The sequence below is a fragment of the Lithobates pipiens genome, unplaced genomic scaffold (genome assembly GCF_037356315.1).
Source record: "Lithobates pipiens isolate NorthernLeopardFrog02 unplaced genomic scaffold, aLitPip1_a1.2 Scaffold_22, whole genome shotgun sequence".
NCBI lineage: Eukaryota > Metazoa > Chordata > Amphibia > Anura > Ranidae > Lithobates > Lithobates pipiens.
The window spans coordinates 98,900,094-98,912,566 of record NW_027507784.1 but is presented as its reverse complement, the minus strand read 5'-3'; the positions used below and the strand labels follow the sequence as shown (position 1 = coordinate 98,912,566).

The 12,473-nt window shown below is 38.5% G+C and overlaps 1 protein-coding gene across 3 annotated transcripts in view; it reads right to left on the bottom strand.

Annotated features, from left to right (window-relative positions):
* Window positions 1–12,473, bottom strand: part of GAD1 (glutamate decarboxylase 1) — a 184,682-nt gene that overhangs the window by 128,576 nt on the left and 43,633 nt on the right. The window contains exons 1-2 of one of the 3 annotated variants that reach the window (XM_077447980.1): window positions 7,301–7,840; window positions 6,078–6,264 (exon numbers count right to left, since the gene is read on the bottom strand). In XM_077447980.1, the coding sequence (XP_077304106.1) occupies window positions 6,078–6,186 (109 nt within the window). In that variant the 5' untranslated portion in view covers window positions 6,187–6,264; window positions 7,301–7,840. Of the gene's footprint in view, window positions 1–6,077; window positions 6,265–7,300; window positions 7,841–12,473 lie in introns of those variants that run through there. The other 2 variants (XM_077447978.1, XM_077447979.1) reach the window with 2 other exon arrangements.

The following is a 12,473-nucleotide window of genomic DNA, read 5'->3' as shown; positions in this document are numbered from 1 at the left end:
TCTTCAATGGTGTCACTGTCCACAGAAATATGTCGGTGCAAAAAGACTGGAGCTGAAATGTTTGGTTGTAGGACATAACTCAGCACCTGCTAACTGGGGGGTTATGGAGGACTGGTTGTGGAACTACAAATCCCAGCAAAGCCTGCTGGTTATTCTCCCATATCAATGCGCTGAATTACATACAATTACATTCACTTTACCTCCCAGCTTTCCTTTTCCCACCTACCAGTTCTTCGCCCCCCCTCTCTAGATCCCCCTGCTTCCTTTCTGCCCCCTCCCAACTTATGTCTCTCTCTCTCTCTCTCACCCTCCCAGTCTCTTCCTCCACTCCTTATTCCTTCATTTGTTCTTCCCCTGCCTCTCTCTCCTTCTCCTCCACCTTCTCCCCTTTTTTATGTCCCCCTCTACCCCCCTCTCTCTCTATCTTCCCATGTTTCCTCTTTTCTTTCTTTCCCTCTCTTGCCTATCCTTTCTTCCTCTCTTCTTCCTCCTCTTCCTCCTCCCTCCCAGCGCTACCTTTCTCCCTTTCCCATTCTTTCTTTTTACATCCCTTTCCTCACTTTCTTTCACATTTCTCCCTTTGTTTCTTTTTTTGTTTACCTCCTTTTCCTTTCTTTCTTTCCTTCCATTTTTTTCTTTCTTTATCCCCTTCCTTATTCTCTCTTTCCCTTTCTCTGCTCCCTTTTTCTCCCACACCCTCTAACTCCCCTTCTTCATTATCTATCTCCTCCCCCTCTTCCTTTCCATGCCCCCTTCCTCTTTTTAATCTCTTCCTCTCTCTCTCTTTCCTCTCCAGTTCCTTCTTAGCACTTCTCCGTTTTTACCTTTCTTCCTTTTTTTAAACTTCCTTTTCTTTCTCTCTTTTTATTCTACATTTTACCTTTACTGCCTGCATCTTTCTCTCTATTTCACTTATTTTTACTCTTCCTCTTTTTCTACTTTCCTGCCTCCTTCTCCTCTGTCTGCTTTCTCCCCCATTCCCTCTCCCCCTTCTTCTTTGTCACTCTCTTCTTCTAGTTCTCAATTTTTTTTTTTTTTTTTTTACCCTCCCCAACTCTTCCTCTCCCTCTCTCTCCTTTCACTTTCCCCCTTTTTTTTGCCTCCCCCTTCTTTCTTCTTTCTCTTTCTTCTCCTACCCACCCACCTTTCTATTTCTCTTCTCCTTCTTCTTTTCTTTTCCTTCTTTCTCATCCTTTTGGCTTTCTCTGGGCCCTCACACCTCTCACTCCCCATTTATCGTCTTTTCTCAACCCTTTCTTTTCCCTCTGGACACATGTCTTTCTTTCTTTCTTTCTTTCTTTCTTTCTTTCTTTCTTTCTTTCTCTTTCTTTCTTTCTTTCTTTCTTTCTTTTTCTCCCCTATCTCTCTCCTTCATCCTCTTCCACCCTCCCAACGCTACCCTTCTCTCTTTTTACCTCCCATTCCTTTCTCACACATTTTTTATTTTTTTTTACCCCCCCCCCACCCCACCCCCTCTCCTTCATTCTCTCTGTAATTTTTTTCTCCCTTCTCTTTTTTTTTCTCTTCCCCAAATCTGTTCTCTAATAATGCCCCCCCCCCCCCCCTCAGATGGTATCATTGCTAGTGGTGATTAGTGTATGGTCAGCCCTGGTGTACAGGATGCCACTAACTTGGTTTTTTATAGGACATTAGCAGTCTATACAGGGTGGGTGGCAGTCAGGAGCTCAGACACACCATATCCAGATCACAGGGTGGAATCCTCTCCCTCCCCTGCTGTGTCCGGGCTTATATGGATTCCTTGGTTCAGCTCCAGCACTAACCTGCCATGAAATGGGGGTCAGCCGGAATTCATTGTCTGGTGAACAGCATTGACTAAGTGATCGCCCAGAGAGGCTTCACTGCACACTGACACCGGCAACAAATACTCAGATTAACACCAAATATATAAGTCTTCAATGGCCGGAGAAGTGCCCTATACCTCCCCATGGTCAAAGCCATAGGATGCCAACCTGGCCATTGAGGGGTTAATGTACCCCAAAATTCTGAAGACTCATCCATCAGACGCAAATCACCCTATAATTTATAAAGCTCCGAAAATCGTTTTCTGATGTAGCAGTGTATGATTTACCATATCATCTATTACTGGATGTTTCACAGATTTTTTTTTTAAAACAAAAACAAAACATATCACCATCCACAATCCAAATATTCCTATGTGATTAGAACTATCCGAAACATCTATTAGTAATAGCAATCTGAACAATGATAAACCATCAACCAGTTTTCATATGGGAAATGTATTAGAGAGATATTACATATAACGAAAAATAGATAGATAGATAGATAGATAGATAGATAGATAGATAGATAGATAGATAGATAGATAGATAGACTTTATGGAACCAAAGATAGATAGATACAGTAGATTGATACAGGATAGATAGATAGATAGATAGATAGATAGATAGATAGATAGATAGATAGATAGATAGATAGATAGATAGAGAGAGAGAGAGATAGACTACATGGAACCAAAGATAGATACGATAGATAGATAGATAGATAGATAGATAGATAGATAGATAGATAGATAGATAGATAGATAGACTAAATGGAACCAAATAGATAGACGGCTAGATAGATAGATAGATAGATAGATAGATAGATAGATAGATAGATAGATAGATAGATACTGTGGATAGATACATATATAGACTATATGCAACCAAAGATAGATAGATACAGTAGATCCATAGATAGCTAGATAGGTAGATATATAGATAGATAGATATATAGAGTTATTTAGATGGAGAGATGGATGATAGAATTCCCCCACAGAGAACTAAGTACTTAAACAGAGCTTTAAGGGAAAAAGTGGACAAAAATAGACAGATAGATGGATACATGACCCAAAATGTAGGCAGACTGACAGACAGACAGATGTACATATAGACACATATATACAAAGATAGAATAAGAATAGAATAGAATAATAAATACATAAATCAATTAACTAAGTGATAGACTATAAGTAGATATTACATAGAAGGGTTGATAGATATATACATGGATATTATAAAGAATATATAAATAAATGATAGAGCCAGATACATACATAAATAGACTGAGATTGGCAGATGATAGAGATAGATAGATAGATAGATAGATAGATAGATAGATAGATAGATAAATAGATAACATTCAGGTTGATAGATGAAGGGTTGATAGACCGGTATTGGAAAACATAAAGAACATCCAGACAGACAGACAGATGACTGCTATACTCCAGTGACAATCAGAGATGCCATTCTCTGTCCTGTAATGATATTCATGCCTTTAAGAAGTACAAGACAATAGATTATCTAAACTGCCCTGTTTGTATCGATTTTGCATGTGCTCTCTGCTCTTCATTATCTTTTCAATTTACACTTTCTGTATCCTCCCCTCCATAGTATCCCACCTCTCCCACGATGCCACTGTCCCCTCTCCCATAGGGCAAGCCATCACCATGAATATATATATTAGAGCGGTAAGATAATGTAACTGTTTAAATTCACGCATCAATGAGAGCCTATAACAATGTACATAAATCAGTATTATAAACATCAGCATTGTAGACATGCTGTACAGAATAGAAGGATGATAGAAATTATGGGCTATGGTGGCAGTGGTCACCCTGGAGAGGTGGAAACGTTGTCTCTGTTTTATCAGATATCTATAACTGTGTTCTTATAACGAATATTCGCTTCTTGATGATTAACAAGTACAATCTATTATTCTGTAGTAATATAATATTACTCTGTAATGTCACTCTGTATTAACATGCCACATCAGTTGGGATCCATGGGATTTCACAAAAAAACAAAAAGACAAAAAAAAAAAAAACAAGCATAAAACGAAAACATAACACTCACAATGCTTTAAAGTATACGAATTTTCAGGAAGCAAGGGAGAGCTCAGAAATTAAAAATGTATGATATGTTCTCATGAAAAATATTCAAGTATCTCTGTGTACAAATAATAGGACAGATCTGTCATCTCTGTCATTCACATGGATATGTCGAAGCACTAGATTTATAGAACAGTGAGGTCACTAATCTCAGAATTCATCCCCAGCACACATACCGGGTGACGTAATAATAAAAAAAAACATGAAATGACAGTGACGCATTTACTTATAGCAACCAACTGAATGGCTCATTTTACTGATCTCACTACAGCGAATTTATATCCGATCGATTGGTACCCATTGGTTACAGCCCTTAGCACCGTCCTACTATTCATGTTTAGAGAATGGAACCTATATCTTTAGGTTTTGTGACATCAGACATGTGAAGTCAAACACAAGGCTGAGCATGTGCATCTAAGAAAAAACACATTATTATTTAAATGTTTTTTTTTTGTTTTGTTTTTGTTTTTTTATTTAAAATTGTTTGTACCCAAATAGTCTCTAAATAGAAGAGGCATGCAGAAGAAGAGAACAATGCAATGATTCTCATCCATCCAGAGAGATAGCTGGGGACAGGTGGGGGCAGGACGGTGCTGTGGGCAAGTGGAGGGGGACTGGTGTGAGGAAACAGGTTACAAGGATCACATGAGCAGTAAATGGAATGAGGAATCATGGATAAATATATGACCCTATAACAGGGGGAACTAGAGCGTGTCCCAGCCAGCTACATCAGACACACACACACACACACACACCAAAAACGACAGAACACACAATCAGGATTGAAAAATATTCAGCTAATCATCTCCTGATGTTTATAAGACTATACTTATTCTATGTATACTTATGGTTTTTCTTATGATACTTCTTGTTATATTTTCATAACTTCCTTTTATCTAGCTATTATTATGATGATGATTAATATTATTATCATCATTCCTATAATATACTTATAATATACTTATTTATACACTATATCATACACATAGATCCATAACTAATGCTTCATAGTTGCAAAAATAATGTTGCATATATAATCATGCCAATCAAAATGACAGACAAACACGTTTATGTGTGTCTGTTTGTCATTGCTTTTAGTATTATTTTTAATTCTACTGTTATTATTGTTTTTAGTTATTACAAAAAACAAAAACATGTTTGTATGGTTCTTGTATATGTACTGTATGTTTGTATATATAAACAAAAAAAGTAAAAAAATAAAAATAAAATAATAATAATAATAATATATATATATATATATATATATATATATATATATATATATATATATATATATATATATATATATATATATATATATATATATTACATAGTATGTGTACATTATGTGTCTAAGGACATGAACAGTGAAAGGATTCAATCTGCCGCCATGTCAGAGATAATTTATTTATCTAGGATGACATCAGCTCATTAATAGCTCCAGTCATCTTATGATGCACAATCAGATCGGAATAGGAGAAATCCAAGTCAAGGAAAGTTACATCTAGGTCCTAGAAGAAAATAACACTGGTGTGTTGTCCCTTTGCTCCCATCCTCTCTGGCTCCACAATAATCAGGATAATGACTGTCTTCATGCCTCACCGCTTCTGCAGCCCTTGCAGGCTATGAGTGGCTGGCAGCCTTTTCTGTTTCATGTTCCTCCTCTTTTGTCTCTTGTGATTATGTCATCCAAAGCTCATATATACATATATCTTCTTTTTTTTTTTTTTCCCTGGGATCACCTAAACTTCCCAGGCAAAGCTGGGGACTGCTTCCACCAAGCCCCTCACATCTCTGCTTGGCCTCAGTCCCTAGCACAATACAATCCTTTAAATGCACACCAATTTCACCCAGAATAGCAGCAATTACCACCAAAATGCAAGATGATTATAGGTCTCACTAAAAGCCTGCAAGATGGAAGGCAAATGACAAGCCATTGAAATGCTAATATCAGTACAATTTCCACTAATGAACTTGAAGATGTGTAATTATTTCAGATGTTCTTTACAAGGTTCATCAAAAAAAAAAAAAAGACTCAGATCAACTTTAGCACAAGCCATCTTCATCTACAGTTATAGTGCATTTATTTTATAACCTCAATGGCTAAACAAAAAATCTACCAAACAAAGTAAAAAAAAGAAGCAATAAACCAAATAAAATGCCATACTTGTAGGTCTTAGATTGATTGGGTTCGTGTCTTGGTTGGCACTAGACGAAGGAAGAGAAGAAGAAGCCATATCTCCTGTGGAAAAGTCCTTTTGTTTGCTCGTTTCCATGAGTTTCCAATATCCTTATTTTCTAGGTATCCAAGAAGACTGTGGAGGTCCACCTCAAAAGCAGAAGGGGTGCACCACCTCAAAGAGAGAAGAGTTTCACTTTTTAGAATGGAGGTGTTTAGAAGGAGCCCACATAGACTAGAATGACCTTGGATAGCTCAAGTCCTTTTGACAGTGACCTAAATCCAGCCATTGCATGTGGAGGAAATCACAGTCCCTGATGCCTATAGGAGCACTGAGCTTGCACTAGGACTGGAGAGCATCTCAATAGTCAAAATGATTTATTTTAAGCTTGTCCCTTACTACTTAGTAGACCATACAGTCTTCTATAATTATGTCAATGGGCATTGGGTTCTGAAATAATGACTTGTGTCAGGCTAATTCCAGATAGTGGAAAACTGGTGAAGCTATCAAGACAAAGGCTTTTTTTTTTTTTTTTTTTTTTTTAGAGAAATAGTCAACCGCTAAACCTTTTTACCTACAGTTATAGATCTACATTGCTCTACAAACATTGACATTGCCTATCTAATACACAATGAATAATTGAGTAATATCCATCAATAATAGTTCTTTGTAGGTACAAAGCAGCTGCTAACAACAAAATGACCATAAATTTAAAAGCTACTTATTAGAAAAATATATATAAAATATATAAATATTAGTGATAACACATAAATAATGCACTCATTACCTTTATTTATATATATATATATATATATATATATATATATATATATATATATATATATATATATATATATATATATATATATATATATAGAGCTACAAGTCAAAAATTATTAGTTTGATGAATTGCTTTTTATTAATAGGTATTAATTAAATTAAAAGGTTCGTTATTATTGTTACCAGATGAAACAAATCTTACAAAGGAATCATAAAGCCTTGAAAATTATAATTGCAGCTCCAGTCTGGTAGTGGTGGAATTGGGAAAGAAAGGACAAGGTGTAACAGGTTATCTAGGTATAATCCCTTTAATATCTCTGTACTGCCTTGGCAATAAAAAAAAGAAGAAAAAAAAAGCTCAACAAGAATAATGTGTAAGTAAAGGACATACAATTCAGAGGAAGCACACATACATTCAGGTGATGCTTACCTATTATCCGTCTAGATGCAGGTAAGTGCCCAGTACTTCATGCAGCTCTTGCAGTCTTATCAGATCCCCCCCACCCCAAACAAATACAGATGTCTTATAAGCTCTCCAGGGAGGGAATGTGGCTGAATGTCAGTCGGGTGCTGCTAAGAATTAGGGGGGTTTCCCTCTTTTCTCCTCCACAAATACTTGGCTGGGCTATTTTAAAGCCGGAGAAGCAGTTAATGTCTGTGCGCAGGCATGAGTCAGTGCAACACCTCCTCTAGTCCAGTATGGGTGTATCGACCGCATCACTTGCTGCGAGGGATCAGCCTGGCCACTCTCTACATCCAAGTGGCTAACGTGACTTGTAAAGGGGGATGCCAGCAGGTGATATGCTTGGGGGCGTTTATCAGATCCTGTCACCAAAATACCCCCTTAAAAAAAAAAAGAGCAAGGCAGAATAAAGAATATGACAAGACCCCCTGAATGCCAGAAATGTGTACTGGAGCTAAGAGGGTGGAAGTCTTTTCATGAGATGCTAATGGGAGGGGGTGATCCCCTCTCTAGCACTGCATCCCACTTCATTAGGCTCAGTGATGTCGGTCACTTTCACTACCATTAACCCTTTCTGTGCAGGAGAGCTAACAAGACACAAGTGCAAAGCAAAAAAAAAAAAGGCTTACTAAATAAAGTAGGCACAGTCATTGCAGTCAGGCAAATGCCACCTTTCATCAGGTTCCAGCAAGCTGGGCTATTCTGTCTTGTCTTATGTCTTACAGGAAAAGTTTTAATTTTTGTAAAAATTGAAAGCCCTGTCTTAGATAACTTCCAGTTGTGCTTCTTTCCAATGGTGGAACTCAACAGGTCTGATCCACAGTGTTAAATGGCCTGAAATCATCAGAGTCCTTCCTCTGTACTGCAAATATCATTTTGTACAGTAGAGAGCGTGAGGTCATAAAATGAGCACTAGGGGGCATCAGAGCCCCGCCGAATGAAATAGATATTCTCCCATAGGAGCAATGGATGTCTTGTAAGCACAATAAATAATTGGGAAATATTTATAGGCGTTGAGTTTCTTTTTTATTGTCTGTATTAAAGGGATGCAACCTGTGGCTTTACATAAGCTGTAAAATCACAAGTCCCAGGATAGCTTATTAACTATGATAATATGTACAGTCTACAGTAAACCTTAATATATATATATATATATATATATATATACACACACACACACATTATATATATATATATACATACACACACACACACACAGTATCTCACAAAAGTGAGTACATCCCTCACATTTTTGTAAAAATCTATTATACCTTTTCATGTGACAATACTGAAGAAATGACACTTTGCTACAATGTAAAGTAGTGAGTGTACAGCTTGTATAACAGTGTAAATTTGCTGTCCCCTCAAAATAACTCAACACACAGCCATTAATGTCTAAACCGCTGGCAACAAAAGTGAGTACACCCCTAGGTGAAAATGTCCAAATTGGGCACAAAGTCAATATTTTATGTGGCCATCATTATTTTTCAGCACTGCCTTATCCCTCTTGGGCATGGAGTTCACTAGAGCTTCACAGGTTTCCACTGGAGTCCTCTTCCACTCCTCCATGATGACATCACAGAGCTGGTGGATGTTAGAGACCTTGCATTCCTCCACCTTCTATTTGAGGATGCCCCACAGATGCTCAATAGGGTTTAGGTCTGGAGGCATGCTTGGCCAGTCCATCATCTTTACCCTCAGCTTCTTTAGCATTAGCAAGCTTCTTTAGCATTAGCAAGGCAGTGGTCATCTTGGAGGTGTGTTTGGGGTTGTTATCATATTGGAATAATGCCCTGTGGCCCCAGGGAGGGGATCATGCTCTGCTTCAGTATGTCACAGTACATGTTGGCATTCATAGTTCCCTCAATTAACTGTAGCTCCCCAGACCATGAAATGCCCACCACCATGCTTGACTGTAGGCAAGACACACTTGTCTTTGTACACCTCACCTGGTTGCTGCCACAGACACTTGACACCATCTGAACCAAATACGTTTATCTTAGTCTCATCAGACCACAGGACATGGTTCCAATAATCCATGTCCTTAGTTCAGCTTGTCTTCAGCAAACTACAGGCTTTTTCGTGCATCATCTTTAGAAGAGGCTCCCTTCTGGGATGATAGCCATGCAGACCAATTTGATGCAGCGTGCGGCGTATGGTCCAAGCACTGACAGGCTGACCCCCCACCCCTTCAACCTCTGCAGCAATGCTGGCAGCACTCATACGTCTATTTCGCAAAGACAACCCCTGTATATGACGCTGAGCACGTGCACTCAACTTCTTTGGTTGACCATGGTGAGGTTTGTTCTAAGTGGAACATGTCCTGTTAAACCACTGTATGATCTTGGCCATTGTGCTGCAACTCAGTTTCAGGGTCTTGGCAATCTTCTAGGTCATCTTTATGTAGCACAATAATTCTTTTTTTCAGATCCTCAGAGAGTTCTTTGCCATGAGGTTCCATGTTGAACTTCCAGTGACCAGTATGAGAGAGTGAGAGTGATAACACCAAATTTAACACACCTTCTCCCCATTCACACCTGAGACCTTAACACTAATAAATCACATGACATCGGGGAGGGAAAATGGCTAATTGGGCCCAATTTGGACATTTTCACTTAGGGGTGTACTCACTTTTGTTGCCAGCGGTTTAGACATTAATGGCTGTGTGTTGAGTTATTTTGAGGGGACAGCAAATTTACACTGTTATACAAGCTGTACACTCACTACTTTACAATGTAGCAAAGTGTAATTTCTTCAGTGTTGTCACATGAAAAGATATATTAACATATTTACAAAAATGTGAGGAGTGTACTGTATATATATATTTTTTTAAATTTATTAAATGTATTTATATAATTAGTTAGCTGCTGTCACCTGTGATATTACACACATTCTAGAGCCAAGGCTGATAAACCTTACCTTATTATTTATATTTATTTATTATTATACAGGATTTGTATTGTGTCAACAGTTTATGCAGCATTTTACAATGTAAAGGGGAGATTGTACATTAACAATACAGTTAAATACAGAAGGAACGGAAGGGCCCTGCTTACAATCGAAAGGGGGGGGGGGGGGGTGGTAAAAAAAAGTTAATAGCTGTGGGGGATGATCGGATGGAGGTGACTTGGCATAGTTATAAGATGGAGTTGGTATAGGCTTCCCTGAATAAGTGAGTTTTCAGGAATTGCCTAAAGGCGGACAGGGTAGGGGATGACCGGACATCCCAGGGCAGGGAGTTCCAGAGGATGGGAGAGGCTCTGGTGAAGTCCTGAAGGCAAGCACTAAAGGAGGTAACAATGGAGCTAGAGAGCAGGAGGTCTTGGGAGGAGCAGGGAGGACAATTTGGGTGATATCTGCAGAAGAGGTTGTTGATGTAGCTGGGGGTGATATTGTGGATGGCCTTGTATGTTGTGGTTCGTTTTTTGATTTTTTTTACAGTGGGGTAGGGGGAAGCCAGCGAAGGGATTGGCAGAAAGGAGCAGCAGTCACGGATCATTTAGTAAGGTGTATTATTCTAGCAGCAGCATTCATAAAGGGGGGATAGCCTATATAAAGGTAGGCCAGTGAGGAGGGAGTTGCAGTAGTCAAAGCGGGAAATGACCAAGGAGGGAATAATCTGTTTTGCGGTGTCGTTAATCAGGAAGGGAAAAATGTATTTTAATAGTTTGTTACCGGTGTAATTTCTGATGTTATCAACCACCCTAGTAAAGGTCTGTGTTCATTTTGTTGTACTTTTGGTCTTCACTGAATGTAATGCTTTGAAAAAACATGCTTGAAAAGATACTGGGGCTTCATTGGAAAAATTTTCAGGAATAATGCAGCCCACTGAAGTAAATGGCCTAGCCTGAGCGTGACGTGGAGAAACACATGAAAAAACACGATCAGCAACACAAATTCCTGCTATATGAACTATAATTGGTCCTGGCATTCATTGGCTGCAAATTCACTAGCCACAATTGCTCTTAAGCCCCATTCACACCTTGACTTGTGATTTTCACATGATTCTGTATGTAGCATAGGGCAGCGCATTCACCTGAATGGCCTGCCCAATGTGTGCTTGTCACCCAAAAATAGCTCTTGCTCCTTTTCAGGGGACAAGCTTCAAGCCATTTATGAAGGCACGGTTTATCGCGAGATCCTGTCACGCAACAATTGCAGCAGAATTGCATCACATTTGGGGTGCCATTGAAGAATAATGGCACCCAGAACGTCGTGCTGTGATTGCCACCCAATCCCAAATCACAAGGTGCTTTTCTATGCAATGTTACAGGAATCACTATACCTAGCTACAAATTGCTGAAGGAGAGGGATTGTAGCAGAGCGCAACTAAATGCTGTAGCCAATCACCTGCAACTCTAGCGATTTAAACACTAACTACAAATTGCTGTTACATGTTGGCATTAGCAAAATTGTAGCAGTAATTAATCTAAAAAAAAATAAAAAATCACCTGTGCGTTATTGGCCTTAGTGTTCATAGAATTGTAAAGAGGTAATAATATACATTAGTAAAGCAAAGCGTTCAGGAAGGCTTACAGGAAACCAATACTGAGGAAGTATGGGGGCTGCCTCTGCTGATTTGAAAGTAGTAGGAGTTCCATGTTGATCAAGTGGCTTCAGTTCTTTCTGAGTCATTGACTTGGAACAAGTATGCAGACCTGGAGCTATGACTTCATTCTGCAGTTTTATTCCAGGTCATTGACTACTCAGAGAGAGCCAGGTAATTAGTATTTTCAGCAGGAGGTCAGCAATTGCAGTATCTCTCAGTACAGAGTCCCTTCAATTCAGCACCATGGACAGTGATCTCCAATGGGTACATGAACCATGAGCGATCTGCAGAATCCTTTGCTGAACATTTCTGCTGCTTGAAAAATATTCTGCTTTAGATTTTTAAATGTTATAATGGCTTAACTTTGCTTGCCTCACCACATCTTAATTGCTACTAATTAACTATATGTGATACTCCTGTGCATTTGAACTGATAACATTCATAAAAACCAATGCTTGCTATACAAATAATAAATTAAATAAAAAACAATCATATTCTACATTAATCAAAACATGGTGATTACTCAAAATAAATTAGTGACTAAATACCAATTCTAAAAGAGAAATTTACATAAATAGTGGCTAGTGATAG